Below are 16,776 nucleotides of genomic sequence, written 5' to 3'. Positions count from 1 at the left end.
TCGAACACTCAAATTCTCAGGAAATAAATCCAGATGAGAGTGCAGGATATGTATTTTTGAAGACATATTACATCCCATAGCTTTGTATGAAATAATAAGCTCATTGATTAAGTCTTTGTAATCTTCCGCTTTATGGTTTCCCAGGAAATTTTGAACAACATTCACAAAACATTTCCAGGCGACTTTTTCCAGATCATCCAGCTTTCTTTCTAAGTTTGTATCCTTCATTAGTTTCCGTATTTGTGGACCAATACATATTCCCTCTTCAATTTTTGCCTCGCTGGGTTTGGGAAATTTCTCTTTCAGTTTCTTTCACTGAAGGATCTTTTTAAACATTCGTCTGTCCTGGAGTAAGTGATCCTTGGACTATACTATCTTGGTGTAGTGGCTTTTTCTGTTTCTGACATCCCATTCGCAAATGAAACAGCAATATTTTATATAACCCAGCTGTACCCAAGCAAAAGAGCAGAGAGACTTTAAAATCTCCACAAATTTGACAAATATGTTCACTGTATTTGATTTTTTCAAGAAGGTACTTCATGTTCTTTAGACAAACTCGACTCACTTTGTATCGATAAATGCGGTTCTTTTGGAGTTGATGATGGTTCATCACTCTCTTATGATACCTTATCGAGTTGACTAAGAACAAATTCCGGACTAGAAATAGAAAACTGACTTTCTGCTTGATTTGGAGGCTTCGGCACCTGGCAGTTCGGCACTATGTAGGATTGGTCTGTTGGCCGATGACAAATTTTGGTACTGGACAGAGTGTTTGGACTTGGTTGAGAATCAAACAAAAATAACAATCACTTACATGATCTTTTAGTTCCGTCCGAATAAATGGTATACCAAAAGGCAAATGTTTACATTATTTTTTTGGTTATCTTGGTGGCGCATATGAAAACGAAAATAGTCTAAATAGCACTTTTATTAGAACACTTTCGTGGCATTATACAATGTAACAAACTTAACTTAGTTAAATTCAATCGTTATACAGTCGCCTAAATTAAGTTATTCAAACGAAAACATGTAAATGAGTAAATCTATAGCTGTCACAAAAAACTGGACGTGACTGAAACAAAATAATAATTTTTTATTGAATGAGGATACATCAAAACAAACAAAAATAATCGCAAAGTCCGTGTGACAAAAACAGTTTTACCAGTGTTATTTTTACACTTTAATAAGAAGTATCAAGTAAACACAATCAAAAAGCAAAAAGTTTTTCATTTACTAAACAAATTATAATTAAAGAACATCGTGTAATAACTTTTGCGCTACCTTGTACATACAACGAAAAATACCTACAATTTTTGTTGGTTGTGGGTGTAGTTACAAAACTAGTGTAAAGTACGCCGTTCGTACAATGAAGAAAATATATCAGGCCGGTTTCTGTCCATATCGCCTACTGATATCTCTCGATTAGAATGAACGATATCTACTATATCTGAAAATCCACATAATAAAAGTAACAACAAATGCAGAAAGTTTTCTAGTAAAACATTTTTTGGGACATTTGATATTTAATTTGATCCTATAAAACAACTTCCATTCTCAAAATAATAGAGCGAAATAATTGCTTTTGTTGCTGAAACGTCACTTTTCAATTAGAAGAAACTTATGGATAGAAATCAAAATTTGAACAGAAAAATATTTTTACAATTATTGGAGAGCACGTGAGTGTGAAAAGTCCCCTAGAAGAATAGACCCCACACCACCAATTTTGGACATACAACGACCCAACAGCGAACACACCGAATAACAGATGTCATCAAATTTTTCTTATAAAAAATGAAGGTATTTTTCGATAGTATTTTTGGACATCAGTTGAACTTTTAATAGTGTTCGGTATGAAGATCTACTTTACAAAGTCAATCTCCAGTACTTCATCATATTTAAATCGTTTTTCAGTGACCTTCAGAGCAGATATTCCATAAGAGAGTGCGCTTGGCTCACTGCTGTACGTTCTATTCATATTCTTATAATCAGTGAACAAAAAACCTGAATTGATAGTAGTTAATCTAGAAGAACATCTCAAAACGTTACAAAATTGGTTCAAATATGGAAAATAAAGATACAGAAGAATTAATAACATCACCTTTGCACTATGTAAATTTCATTAATTCATTAATTCCTAATTGCGAAAAAATAGTAAATAAAAAATCTGGGAATGACCATGAATAATAAATTACCTATTAGGGAAAAAGCATATAGCAAAAAAAATAACACGAATTCACTTAACTTCTATAGACAAATCATACTTTCGACAATGGTCCCAAAAATACCTGGCCTGACCTAGAGATGGCAGTAGTTACTTTTAAAACACCACTGTATTAGAAAGTACACAATTTATACAGTATATGTTTCAAGTTTAAAGGTGCCAGTTTGCCAGTAAAGGTGAACGTTTTCAGTGAATTTGTGAACATGGAAAAAAATGGTCATCGTGGCCCAACTAGAGCAGAAACTGCCCTTTCGTTATCAACAGTAAAATATTGGGTAAAGCAACCTGCGAAGTTCAGCATCGCAGTGGTCGACCAAATGAGGTGATAACTCTAGAAATGTTGAAGAAAATCAACAAAGTTGTACTGGATGATCGTCGACTGAAAGTGCGTAAGCTAGTAGACATAGTAGGCATTTGGTCATGAGAAAGTTGTGCACAAGATGGGTACTGCGTTGGCTCACAATGGAACAAAAACAGCGTCGTTAAGACGCTTCCATCGTGTTTGGCCGAATTTTTACGCCGTTTCATAACGTGGATCCATCACTTTAAACCCGAGACAAAAGAATACTCAAAACAATGGACTGAAAAGAGAGATCCGCATCCAAAGAAGGCAAAGACCGGTTCATCTGCAAGCAAGGTCATGGAATCGGCTTTTTGGTATGCGCGTGGGATATTGTTCATTGACTATATAGAAAAACTATCAATGGAGAGTATTATGCGAAATTATTGCAACGTTTGATTGAAAAAATCATTAACAAACGGCATTTGACTAAGAAGAAAGTGTTGTTTCATCAAGACAATGTACCGGCTTCCACATCCTTTATTGCAATAGACAAAATTAATGAATTAAAGTTTGAATTGTTACCTCATGCACCCTATTCGCCATATTTAACCTCCTCGGATTATTTTTTGTTCCCAGACTTAAAAAATGACTAGGTGGTCAAAAATTTTTCAACAATGAGGAGGTGATGTCGGCAGTTAAAGGCTATTTAGAGGAGTCACGACGATTCTTATTATAAAAAGGATAGAGAAACATCGCTGGGAAAAGTCTATGGAGCTAAAAGGAGATTACTTTAAAAAATAAATATATTTTTTCCCAAACTTTCTGTGTTTTCTTTATTGGGAGGTACTTCTGGGACCACTCTTGTATCTGGTCATATCTCATTGGCTTATAAGGCTGTGTGAGCAAATATCTATGCTTAAAAGATAAATTTTTAAGAACTATAATAAATACCTCATGGTTAGTATGTATCTAATAAAAAAGCAACAATGAAAATACATTTTTATAACAAATATTTTCGAGAGATAAAAAAACCGACAACTCATAAGAAACTGTCCAATAGACCTAATATAACGTACCTGAGGTTTGTCTTTAGAAAAGTTCTCATATCAAAAGCTTATAGAAATGTATATCTGATAGCGAATTTAGAACAAATTTCTGCAAAATTATTTTGTAGCGACGAATGTTATTGGATCCCCTTCACATTTCTCTTGTATACATTACAAGATTTTAGAAGAAACAGTAAAGTAAGATAATTGTGAAGAAATGGAAATAGTGTAAATTTTTGAATAAAATTCAAGTTTAATAACGATTCTGAACCAAATATTTATGAAAAATTAAATTTGTGATTAAAAAGAAAAATGTTTTTTCCTCTAAACTTAAAGATTTTTGGTATCTACATACAAATAACTTGTATTATATTTGTTTGACAATATATGATGTAATTTAGCCCTTATATTCTCTTCACACCCTGTATAATAAAACAAAAAACTCGGAGCGATGTGCATAGATTTGAAATATCAAAAAAGATTCAATATCAAATTATCATAACTAGAATAATTAAAAACGAGAATATTAGAATAAAAAATATTATCAAAAACATACCTTGTTAGTAAATTATGAACACATGTGTTAACTAAGTCACTAAAAACTACACTTTCACAGTGTGAATCTCAAAAATATCGTTAAAACTTATACTATAACGAGAAAAAGTCGACAAAATGGCACTAAAACTCGATCCAGGACACTTGTTACGTTCATTTATCCGCCGAATTTGGACTCCGGAGGTCTAGAGTGCTCAGTATAACATGCGCGAGTTGTACTGACACCGAAACGAGTATTATGAGGATAACGTTGCGTAAGCAGGGCGGTGCAATACATAATTTGCTTTGAAATTGAACCGATGCTCTTTATAGTTATCCATCATAACGTTTAGTTATTCGTTCAAAGTAAAAGTTGTCAATTCGGATGGGTCGACTTTAAAGAACTCAGTTCGTACACAAGGAAAATGATGACCTGAAGCGGAAAGAAGTTTTGAGTGGAAACGTAGGCGTGCGTAGAGGTTTTCTCAAGGTGGTTATCGATATGTCGTTCCATAGTATCAGTTTTCAGCATAAATGGTAACGAGGATTGAACTAATATATGGATAACCAAAATATGAAGCTTCATAATTGAGAAATAATATGACAGAACCAATATTCTTCAGGAAATTTTGTCTCATCTAAATCAACTACTGAAATTTTTAGGCTTCAAGTGGTTTGTACAGGCTTTGTTTTCTTTTTTCCGACTCCAATAAGGAGTATTTACACTACTGGGTCAAATTGTTTTAGATTGACACTAGACAAAAGATAACCCAGTATGATCCAGTCTGCCTGTAGTTGGTTCATCGATGCCAGGCTTGGACATCAATAAAACCACCGGCCCGGATGGAATACCACCAATTGTATTGAAGACATGCACAGCTGAACTAACAGTCCGCTAAACAAACTCTTTACTTTACTTTACCATAAATCTCCTAGCCTATATCAACAACGTGTGGACTGAAGCTATAGATAGAGAAATATAGAGAATCTCGAGCAATCGCACTGGACATATCGAAGGCTTTTGACACGGTTTGTCACGGTAACCTTCCAAATAAATTAAGATCGTACGGCGTATCGTCCCCACTCATCTAATGGCTTAGTAGATGTCTAAAAAAACGATGCATCCAGGTCGCTCACACACCCCAAAAAGGTTTTGAATTCAACGTGATATATATTTACTAATTGATTTACGCATTGATGGTCGCTTTTATCTTTCTTTCTAAGGGAGAGGAAACAAAAATTGCCACTTCAAGTGATAACTTAATATTTACATGCTAAAATATGAAAAACGCAGTTTACGAAATATCAAAAAACACTGAATGATGTGTCTTCAAGAGTCTCGCTATTATTTTGACATAGAAAATGTTTTGTCCCAACTGCACAGTTAAATTGTACTATTGTGCGCAAGCGTTACGATTGTAGTAGGGAAGTAGTGGGAGAAGCTCCATCACCTGAAAGCGTATAACACAGTTATAATAACCATTTTTGGCTCGTGATTTCAAATCACGCATGATTAATTTTTTTTGTTATTTATATGTATTTATATAAATATTATTTTGAGTAATTGAAAATTATTATGATATTCAATATCTAACATCTATATATACATTTGCACTTATGAGCATGCTCCATTGCCAGTCATGCGCATAGCATAATTGAGACAGATGTATGTATGTCTGCACCGTTGGGTCGTCCTCCTCTACCAGACTCCTACTAGCAATATAAAATTATTAAGAAGCTTAAGGTGATATCAGACGGTTCACTTTTTATTCTTTTCTGTCTTTCATTCAGCATTTTTCATTAAGAATGAAACAACGTCTAGGCATTAAATGAATCAAAAGTGATCAATGAATTTATTAGTGAACCAATCCAGCGATTTTGGATTTTGGCATTCGGCATCAATCACTCGCACCCGAATGAACGAAAAATGAAACGTATGAACACGTCGTTACACGACATATTCGCTAAGCTGAGCGAATAAAGTTCATTTTTTTGTCATTTTATGTGTGTCTTGTGAGCGTGGAATACAAAAAAAAAGAAAATTCACTTGAGAGATCATTCATCCGAATGAACCGAAAAGTGAACCGTCTGATATCACCTTTAGACATCGTAGTAATCCAATCAAACTAGAGTAGAGAGAAAATGAAAGTGGTATATTGAATTGAAGAAATTGAATTGAATTGAAGAAACCACAGCTCGCTTTTTCTATATTCAATATTACCTCTATGGCCTGTCCTGCATACTTTAGGTACTAATGACTTGTTTCAATCATTAAATAATAAATATTTGCTACGCCAATGTTGTGTCAAATAGAGGTAGAAGGAGATACATTTCTCTTTGCTACAGTTTACCATTATGTCCACAAGTAATTTCAGAAATATGAAAACTTAACTGAGCGTTAAGAAATGTTTGTTTATGTCTTCATGGTTGAAACACATCGTCAATCAAATACAATTAGGTCATTTAATTTATTTCTTACAGTTAATTAATCACCATTTTTCAACAAATTAATTTTCGTAGCTCTATAATATTAGTAATGATTCAATAAATGTCATAATTTGGTGTTACTAAGCTTAATCAGGTCACAAACACATTACTTAATGTCACGTGAAGGCACGCAATCACACCATCACCATTTTATGCTTGTAAGCACACTGGCCGTTATGTTACATTTATGGTGAAGTTATTTAGTTATGCCTTCTAATTGAAGATGAGTTAGAAAAATGTATCTTCAGTGTATTTCTGAACGAATACATAAAATAAACGCCAGGATATCACACACACTTTTTACTCTCAACGTAAGCCGCAATGACAGCACGTGACTTTACATAACGTGATGGTAATGTTTTTGGGCCAGTTGAAACTAGGTATAACTAACTCGTTTTTCCGTTTCCATATCCAAAAGAAATAGATTCAGAAGCTGTTACCAATCTTCTTCACATCATAAACTTTTTACTTATAGAACCAAATTTTTTATTACCATATTATTATGAAATATTTCAGTTTTTTAACAATAATATTGGGAATAAGACAGCTTGCAAATAACGTCGTTTAACCAAATTCAGAAAAAGGTCTGGTATTGTGCTGTTTACCAAAGTTATTAAAAGCGGTCAATGTAAACCAGAGAAACCTTGAATAATAATATAGTAAAAACGAATATCAAAACAAATACTATAAGAAAGGAGAATATCAAGTCTGGCTCATGGTGTAATAGACATGGTCTGGCTTATGTTTTTTTCTTTGAAATATTTCATTTATTCCTCATATATATTTAGTATGTTAAAAATATGCAGAAATAGTACTGGGCAGTTATCATGGGTTTAAAATTGAATTTCATTTAATTGAATATATTTCTCTTTGAATCCAGTTCTCAGAGTAATTAGAATATTTATTCATTCATAGTTTTTTATTTATCTATGAATAAAATGTGGCCGCTTTGTCATTTTTACAGACAGTTCACAATATTTTAATACCTCTACGAATCCTTTATATCATTGGGTGTACGTCACCGGCTTATTGAATGCAACGAATCAAATGCTTCTGATTGCGTTCTTTTTTTTAAGCGACATGTTATGAGCAACGAGCAATAAAATTGACAAGTGACCTACTTCACGGTTGACAACGAACTAAATTGACTTCGGTAAATTGTTAAATGTTGATTGTTTACCAAAAATATTTACAACCTATTCTAAGTTACATGGATCCTTAAAATTAAACAATATTCAAAATGAGTTTTTCCAGTGATGAAGTGAACTTTTTAGTTTATAGATACTTACAAGAGTCTGGTGAGTTATGGAATAAACTCATACATAACCTATTTTCATAAAGACGCTTCAAAATTTTGATTTACACATATAAAATTCTTGTTATTTATAAATGGTTTTCTGAAGTAAAAGGTCGACACATCGTCTAATTGTACATCTCCACGTGTACGTATTATAACAGTGTGCGATGAGGTTAAACGTTCATATCACATTAATAAACTCATTTATTATAAAAAATCTTAGAAAGTAACGATTGGGAAAACATTAGATCATTAATGTTCACTCTCATAATGATATCGGTTTTTTATATGATGCTTTAACGATACCAAATCATATTCTAAGTGAAGAAGAATATAGTGAATATTAAATAACTGGATGTGACGTACTTTGGGAATGAGGTTTGAGAAAAATGCTACTCATTTTTAGAACAATATTTTATTGAAACAAAAACATTTTATTTCAAGTTTAGTGGTCATGTATAATTCTCCATGTTTCCGACTCTGTAGAAAGAGTCTATGGCTCTTGTTGAATCTGCTACATAAGGAGTCTAGAATTGTGTGATTTAACTTTGATTTTCTGGCCATTTATACAAATCTGATACATGTTCTGATGTATATTATGTTTTGTGTAACAGGATTTCAGCATTCTGCATATACTTTTGGCATAGAGTCTCATATATCACAATCAAATATTAATGGTGCCCTTGTACCACCTGCTGCTTTACTTAGTATTCTTCAAAAGGGACTGCAATACACAGAAGCTGAAATAAGCATAGGGGAAGATGGGACTGAACAAAGATTGGTGGAAAGTCTTAGTTTAATAGATGCTGTTATGCCAGATGTGGTAGCAAGTAGACAAAATCAACAGAACCAACAAAAACAAGCCATAAAAGCGGAGCAATCTGAGACAAATGGGGAAGAAGGTTTGTTTATGTTTAATTGATAAAAGTAAATAGTTTTGCGTGATATCTAAAAAATAACACTATTTTCTTAAATAGGTTTTTGATATTTTCATTTATATATATATATATATATATATATATAGATATATATATAAAATATTAAATTTTTCGTGATTAATAATTTATTCTTATTTTTTATTTAAATAGCAGTTGAATCAACTCAAAATGAAACAATGGAAGTAGATACTTCTATAGAAATACCTTCATCAAAAGCTACTGTACTACGTGGTCACGAGTCTGAAGTATTTATTTGCGCCTGGAATCCTACAACCGATTTATTGGCTAGTGGATCAGGAGATAGTACAGCGAGAATTTGGGATATGTCTGATAACACAGCAAGTCCTAACCAACTTGTTTTAAGACATTGCATTCAAAAAGGAGGTACAGAAGTACCAAGTAATAAAGATGTTACATCATTAGATTGGAATGTGAGATACTAATAATAATCTAGTTGGAAAAATAGTGTTTGTCGATTTTTTTTAGTGCGACGGAAGTTTACTGGCTACTGGAAGTTATGATGGTTACGCAAGAATATGGACTAATGATGGGCGATTGGCAAGAACATTGGGTCAACACAAAGGTCCTATTTTTGCACTTAAATGGAATAAACGAGGAAACTACATTTTATCAGCAGGGGTAATTATATTACATACAGTTTCTGGTGCTTTTTTTTTTTCGATAACTCCAGCGTTTTAGGTGGATAAAACAACAATTATTTGGGATGCTGCTAGCGGACAGTGTACACAACAATTCAGTTTTCACTCAGCCCCAGCATTGGATGTAGATTGGCAAACTAATACATCTTTTGCTAGCTGTTCAACGGATCAATGTATTCATGTTTGTAAATTGACTGTTGATAAACCAATTAAATCTTTCCAAGGCCACACAGTAAGATATATCAAACTTACAGTAATTTCTTGATTTATTGGTAACTTTTTAGAATGAAGTGAATGCTATAAAATGGGATCCGCAAGGACAATTATTAGCTTCCTGTTCTGATGATATGACATTAAAGATTTGGTCTATGAAACAAGATACTTGTGTACATGATCTTCAAGCACATTCTAAGGAAATATATACCATTAAATGGTCACCGACTGGACCTGGTACACAAAATCCCAACATGAACCTCATTTTAGCATCTGCAAGTTTCGATTCAACAGTAAGGTAAATATTCACAGATATGTATGTAGATATTGGGATGTCATATGTACTGCGACCCAAAGGAGGTATTGTGTCCTCCTTTCTAGCTGTGATACTAGGGAACCCAGTGTTTACAGCTGATTTGTTAATCCCTTTCCTTTTACAAAGTCCAGAATGTGGGGTAGCTACAGCTACCAGAGATCTTCGTCTTCTATTTCATACGCTCCCAAGTGTAGTGCTTTGGAGTTCTGTAGTTTTTCATACTTCGAGAAAATTTGGGTAGAGGTTTTGTCCTGCAACAAAGTCTGCCCGATGCATTCTCTGCTAAATCTATCGTCTTCAGGTATCTATTGAGGCGACAGTGCCTCGACTGCACCCCTGTTAGTATACATAGATTGTTCTTACTTAAGATGATACATTCAGCAAATCTGTCTGTGCATGTCTCAGCCTCTGTAGGTTGTCCCAATAATTGGTTCTGCTCTATCTACCATATTTTCCAATGCTTTTTCTATTATTCTGTAGCTGATATCACAGAAGGGTTCAGATCTCATAAAGGGCTTGTCTGGTCTTGTTTTAGCATATGTCATGGAATCCATTGTAGCTAAAATTTTTCGATGCATCATTCAGAGGCATGTCCAAGTTTGGTCATTATTTAGGGACAGTTTTTCTTTGGTGATTCTGTCTCTGTACATTCTAAGTTTTGTTTTTTCTTTCCAGTACTATGTGAAGAGTTGGGAGATTTATTAATAAACTGAACTCAGTATAAGTGAAATGATTAATAGGCATCTATACAACTCCCATATAGTTTATATCCTTAAAAGTTGACATATATTTAACTTACTTACTGTTTATATACTTTTAATTTGTAGACTTTGGGACGTAGATAGAGGAGCTTGTATCCACAGGTTAACAAAACACACGGAACCCGTTTATTCTGTTGCATTCAGTCCGGACGGGAAATTTTTGGCTAGTGGAAGTTTTGACAAATGTGTCCATATTTGGTCAACTCAATCAGGTCAGCTTGTTCATAGTTACAAAGGCACTGGAGGAATATTTGAGGTAAAAAAAATATTTTTTAGAAATAGTTCACATACATAGAAACTAAAAAATAAGGTTGCTTCTATTTTGTGATATGACAATTGAGGATAATAAAAATATTTAGTATGGTTGAAACAGATTTTCTATTGGTATTCTTGTGGTAGGTGATCTATCGATTAATATAATTATATTTTGATAGAGACTGAAAAGTCAAAAACAATTTCTAATGAAAATACCAATAAATTAAAAGAGACTTTGAATCTCGAGAGGAGTTATTGACAAAAACATAAAAAATGGTATAAGAAGTAAGATAGTTGTGCTACCTTTGATTGAATGTTATGTGTAACACTTAAAACTGTTTTATTTCAATACAAGTCATATATATTGTTAGGAGAGTACTCTCCATTATGCCCTAAACTACCTCAATTGGATAAAAGTCAGTGTTGACATATCTTTGCTCCATTTCTACTAACTGCATCAGGCTACATCACTATCAGCAGTGAACACAACAAGAAAAAAGAGAGAAGAAATATGATGGTCTATCTATTAGAGGGTTAACCTTAACGTGGAATTAACAGAATCTTGAATAGGGATATATTTAGCTTAAACTCAAGGTAATGTTTAGTTGGGTGAAATTTGCTCCTTCTAAGAGCTGCAGACAACGCCAAAATAAAAGAAAAAAGAGTTAAGTGCATGGTATAGGATAACAAAGAAAGGTAAAGGTAATAAAAGAATTAAAAAGCAGAGCGTGGTCCTTTTAAAGCTAATACATATAATCAGCGATATAAGATCCAGCATTGTCATCATTGGACAGAAAATATTCTCTTACAAAGAGAAATTTGCTTTTGTTCATGGAAGCTATGTGAACTTGCTCAGCTAAGGCACTGCACGTCGTTACAATGATAGATTAGCTCACAAAGTCATTCTTATGATAACTAAGTCAGGTAGAAATAATGAGAAAATTAAAAAGGTGGGCATCTCATCAGGGATATAAGGTCCAGCATTGTCATCTATGAACAGAAAATAATCTCCTGCAAAGAGAGATTTATTTGTGTATCATTGAAGCTATGAGAACGTCCCCAACCAGAGTACTGCACATTATGAAAGATCTGACACATAGATTAGCCCACAAGGTCATTCTTAGGATAACAAAGGAAGGAAGAGATAATGAAAGAATTAGAAAGCAGATATTGTAGTCCTTTCTGAGCATGTGTATCTCATCAGTGATATAAGATCCAGCACTGCCAACAATAAACAGAAAATATTCTACAAAGAGAGATTTGCTTATGTATAAACTGAAGCTATGAGAACGTCCCCAACCAGGTCCACATTTAGTGATAGATAGATAGAATTAAAAAGCAAAGATTTTTGTCCTTTCGAAATATATCTTCAGTGAACCTTTCTATTGACTATATGATGAAAGAAAATAAGCATCAAATAGGCTTTGATTAAGACAAAAACTATTGATATTAGATTTATTAAATTGTCCTTATATTAGTGTAAAATCCCGTATCCTATTTTAATATTGACACTGTAATAAGAGTTATTCAAACTATTATTTCAAATGAACTCGCAATATGTTATTTGTTTTTTTTTTTAGGTTTGTTGGAATTCGAGAGGAGACAAAGTTGGAGCAAGTGCTTCTGATGGTAGTGTGTTTGTTTTGGATTTGCGTAAACTTTAGCACTGCGAAGCAAGAAAATAAAATATTTTTTTAGTTCAATTCAATCAGAATTTACTGGTTGCAAAATATATGTATGTATTATATTCACTCTATATATTATTATTTTGAAAATAAGGATGCGATGGTGTAATATTAAATTGAAAATTATTCATACACTTTTTACCAGAACAATCTTTGAAACAAGTTTAAAAATTTTATAATTAAAAAATTGTTTTAGTAATATATTTTAATTATTACTACTACTGTGTGTTTTATTGTCTTCAGTTGGTACAATTAACTCTTAGTTACAACAGAAAGTATCTGGGGAAAGCAGATTAAAAATAAAATATCTCTTCAACATCAACTTCTTGATTTTGTCCAAAATCTCTAGGAAGGTTACTTTGCCTTACCAATTGGCCATACAGCTCGGGGTGACCCTTGACCCCCTCGATAATTCGCCTCCAAAATGGTATGTTCTTCACCAACATTTCCCATCCTCTCACTTACTTTGTGAACTTGATCAGTCCATCTGCCTCTTTGTACTACTCTTAGACATCAGCTTGTTCTCTATTCTAAATGGTGACAAACCATCTCAACCTTTGGGCTTCAATGAATCAGACGATGCTTTCATTGCTTAGTATTTCATCGATTTCTCTATTATTTCGGATTTTCCAGTCAGCTTGCAAGAATCAATGTTCCCCGTTTTTTGTTATATAAAACAAAAAGACTGCTAATGGTTAACAAAGCTGTGTTAAAGAGAGCTATCTAAAGATGAACTGGTTAAGATATAAAATGAGTAAATCACTATTCGTTACCAATTTTTTTTATATTCAAAGCCTATTTGGCATCTTGTTAATTAAAACCTGATTTCAAGCATATTTTTAGAGATCCACATCACCGGATTGTAGATTACAGTCCTCATAATGCTCTTCCAATCATAATTATTCCCATACCTTCCTCCTCTACCCTTTGTGGTTTCAACTAGAGTGTGTAATGTATCTCCGGACTAACCAATGATGGTTGACCATATTTGTATAAAAGCATTAAAACTACTTTGTAAAAATGATTTATTATGCAAGAAAATAATCAATTAAACTTCAGTTTCAATAATCCGACTACCGTATTCGACGAATGTCAAACTATCTGGTGACAAACCGCTTTAAATACCAAAATCCTATTGTATACAAAAGCGATAAAAAATTATATTTATGGTAGTTAGAGTCACATCAATATAAAATAAAAGTTTTTTGATATGTAATGGAACTTCAAATGTCTAAGGGACACTTGGAATCACTTAACTATGACGTTGGTTCCCATTAGGAGCGAGCAGTGTACAATAAATTTTAACAAATACAATAGTATGTTAGGTAGGTAAATTTATTATTCTTCACATTAATATAAGACAAAAATTAGTAAAATAAGGGACACTTTGTATCACTTAACTAGATTAACAAATCCTAATGGTTCCCAACACAAGTGGTGTTATTTCTGTCTGGGTTACATTCGTGCAAGGTTGCCCAATTTTAAATAGGAAATTATTATGTCAAAACAGAGTGAACTTAACATTTTTTACTAAAACTTTTATAGGGGGAGAACATGGAGGATCAGAACCTTTAGGCATTAAACTAATAGCTATAAAAAATGTATTACATTAATCTTCTCTGATAAGCATACAACTCTTCATGACTATAATACGAATGAATCAACTTGTACATATGTTGGAAAAAATATAATAAATTATCATACTGTCCATTATAAGCATTCTCTTTATCATTATATAACAGTTTAAATTGGTCCAAACATTTTTCAGTGAAACAGTTATAAATTCCAGCATAGTTTCTATTCAAACCCCACATGTGAAGATGGATTTCTATTAAAAATTGATGAATAGCTTCTACAGTAGCTAAATACCATCTCGGACTGCCTTTTTGATGTCTCCAAAATTGTGATATCCTATTTTGAATAACAACACAAGGAATACTTTTTATTCTTTCATCCTTGTAAATACCTAAAATGAGAGAAACAGAATAATTGAACTAGTATAGCTAAAATATATCAGAGTAAAAATATTTTAATTTCAAATATTATCTTCAAGTTTGCTTGAATATCTATAGTATATAGGCGCCTCAACAAGCAGTTCAAAGAATATTTTTGAAGGTTAAAAAGCAGTCCCAATGCTCTAGATATATGTTTTCTTAGATTGCAAACTAAAATACTAAAAAAATTAACTGGATCTTTTGTCCTTTAAGAAAATAGCGTGGAAATTCCAATAATGGTTTCTTGTAAAAAAAGAAAAGATAGGAGTATACACATTGCATTCTTAAAAGGCAAAATCTTGCAAGATTAAGTAGACCGAATGCTCAACAAGACTCATACTCCTTTTCTTTTTTTTTCTATTAAATTTCATATCCTCAAATGAAAAATCCATTGTAATTTACTGTGACGAAAATAGAAATGCAGTGGAAGCATTACAGTTGAAAATACAAAATTAGGCTTCTACTTGTTCAAATTTCTGTTGTCATATTTATATTCTATCTGGACAGCACAACAAGAAGATTGAAGAGGTTGCCAATGACCAACTACAGATATGGTACTGAAGACGAAAAATATATGTAAATGGTTTAAAAGATCACTCCCCATATGCCATCTCTACACCTTCTCCTGTTTTCTGTCTTTTCCTGCCACTTCTAACTTTTACTCTGCTTAGATCATCTTCCACATCTTTTAACCATTTTGTCCTAAGCCTACTGTGTCTTTTTCTATCACCAGAATCCCACTGCATCATATTGTATGCTATAGATTTTGTTCCCTCTCTCCCTAGATGCCCTAACGACTGAGCTCTCACTTTACATCTTTGTCATTGAGTTTGTCAGCTATTTCTTGGTTTTTTCTCATCCTATATTTCCCTCTCCATTTTTCATTTATCCCATTATTGGTCTAATAATTGTTTTATATATTTTTATTGAATCTATGTATTCCTGTATCCTCTATTATCAACTACAAATGATGAAAAATATATTGTGTGTCATTCATCCAACAATCTTGTTAGTTGTATGTATAAATTACATAAATGGGAAATAAATCAATAATAGAAACTTACTTTTACTTTGATTCCACGTACTGTCGATAAAAATGGCTCTAGTTATGGGCAAATGTCCAAAATTTCCTCCAAATTCATATTCCTCCCTGGACTTTGGAATTTTTTTCATTAACGTGCTTCTATTAAAACCTGGAGGTAATTCATCCAATGGTGCATTCTGGAACTTATGAATAATGTCCTGATCTAAACCATGTGTTACTAATTGTGATACACTTATAGCTTTTTGACTGGGAAATATAAGTACAACATTCTCATTTTCGTAGTCTGGTATATCAGGATAGGTGTAAATATTGACATAATCTTTTGCTAATATAGCTGCGTGTCCTGCGGTACTTTTACCATCTATTTCATGTTTGTGTTTTATTATATCAATTTTGATCGGTAGCTAAAAATTACAAAATGAGAATTATTTTTCTCCTAACCTTTTCCATAAATTACTCACTTTCACTACAGGTAATTTTCCTTCGAGTTCTTTTATAGGTACATAACAAGAATAACAATAAAATTTTCTGGACTTTCCACATTTTGGACACGGATGTCTACCTTCCAGGAGATCTAAAATCGAATTGTCATCTATTTTCAATCCATCAAAAGGATTCTTGTCGATATAACTTTGACGTGACTCCTCCGACTTTGGATTCGACATAGCATTTTTACAAATTCTTCGAATTAAACTGAATATTTATATAAAATCTTACAATAAATCTGCAGATAAACCAAAGCACTGTTTAAAAACTGAAAACAACGTTTAAACGCCCAACCTTATATTTTCTTCTTTACTTAAATAATGGAACATAAACAATATGGGTATACAGTAACTTATTACTCGAACTAAAAATTTCGTTGATAAACACTTAATTAGAACAATTATTGTGCAATAAATGGGTTGAATAATCTTTGTTATTAATACAAAATTAATATACCAATATGTGAACCAAAGTGATTTCTTACCATTTTTAAAAATTACAAGCAGAGACAGTAGATAGTATTAATTTCAGATGGATTTTGGTTTATAACCATAAC

The 16,776-nt window shown here is 32.7% G+C and overlaps 3 protein-coding genes across 5 annotated transcripts in view; 1 reads left to right on the top strand and 2 right to left on the bottom strand.

Annotated features, from left to right (window-relative positions):
- LOC130901210 (filamin-A) overlaps positions 1–4,342 on the bottom strand; it is an 89,101-nt gene extending 84,759 nt beyond the window's left edge. For 2 of the 3 annotated variants that reach the window (XM_057812404.1, XM_057812405.1), the window contains exon 1: positions 4,107–4,335. The gene's annotated coding sequence lies outside the window, so the exon portion shown is untranslated. Of the gene's footprint in view, positions 1–4,106 lie in introns of all 3 variants that reach the window. The other variant, XM_057812407.1, reaches the window with a different exon arrangement.
- Positions 4,343–7,675: 3,333 nt separating this feature from the next.
- On the top strand, positions 7,676–12,914 carry LOC130901209 (F-box-like/WD repeat-containing protein TBL1XR1). The gene is made up of 8 exons (XM_057812403.1): positions 7,676–7,869; positions 8,483–8,770; positions 8,957–9,237; positions 9,293–9,445; positions 9,506–9,697; positions 9,750–9,976; positions 10,822–11,011; positions 12,591–12,914. Exons 1-8 carry the CDS (start codon positions 7,812–7,814, stop codon positions 12,672–12,674), a joined length of 1,473 nt encoding a protein of 490 aa, XP_057668386.1. The 5' UTR covers positions 7,676–7,811; the 3' UTR covers positions 12,675–12,914.
- A 789-nt stretch (positions 12,915–13,703) lies between these two features.
- Positions 13,704–16,762, bottom strand: LOC130901208 (tRNA-uridine aminocarboxypropyltransferase 1). Its single transcript, XM_057812402.1, has 3 exons — positions 16,196–16,762; positions 15,754–16,138; positions 13,704–14,661 (listed from the first exon to the last, which is right to left on the bottom strand). Exons 1-3 carry the CDS (start codon positions 16,397–16,399, stop codon positions 14,300–14,302), a joined length of 951 nt encoding a protein of 316 aa, XP_057668385.1. The 5' UTR covers positions 16,400–16,762; the 3' UTR covers positions 13,704–14,299.
- Between the last annotated feature and the right edge of the window lie 14 nt (positions 16,763–16,776).

The sequence above is a fragment of the Diorhabda carinulata genome, chromosome X (genome assembly GCF_026250575.1).
Source record: "Diorhabda carinulata isolate Delta chromosome X, icDioCari1.1, whole genome shotgun sequence".
Lineage (NCBI taxonomy): Eukaryota > Metazoa > Arthropoda > Insecta > Coleoptera > Chrysomelidae > Diorhabda > Diorhabda carinulata.
This window is presented reverse-complemented; position numbering and strand designations above follow the sequence as displayed.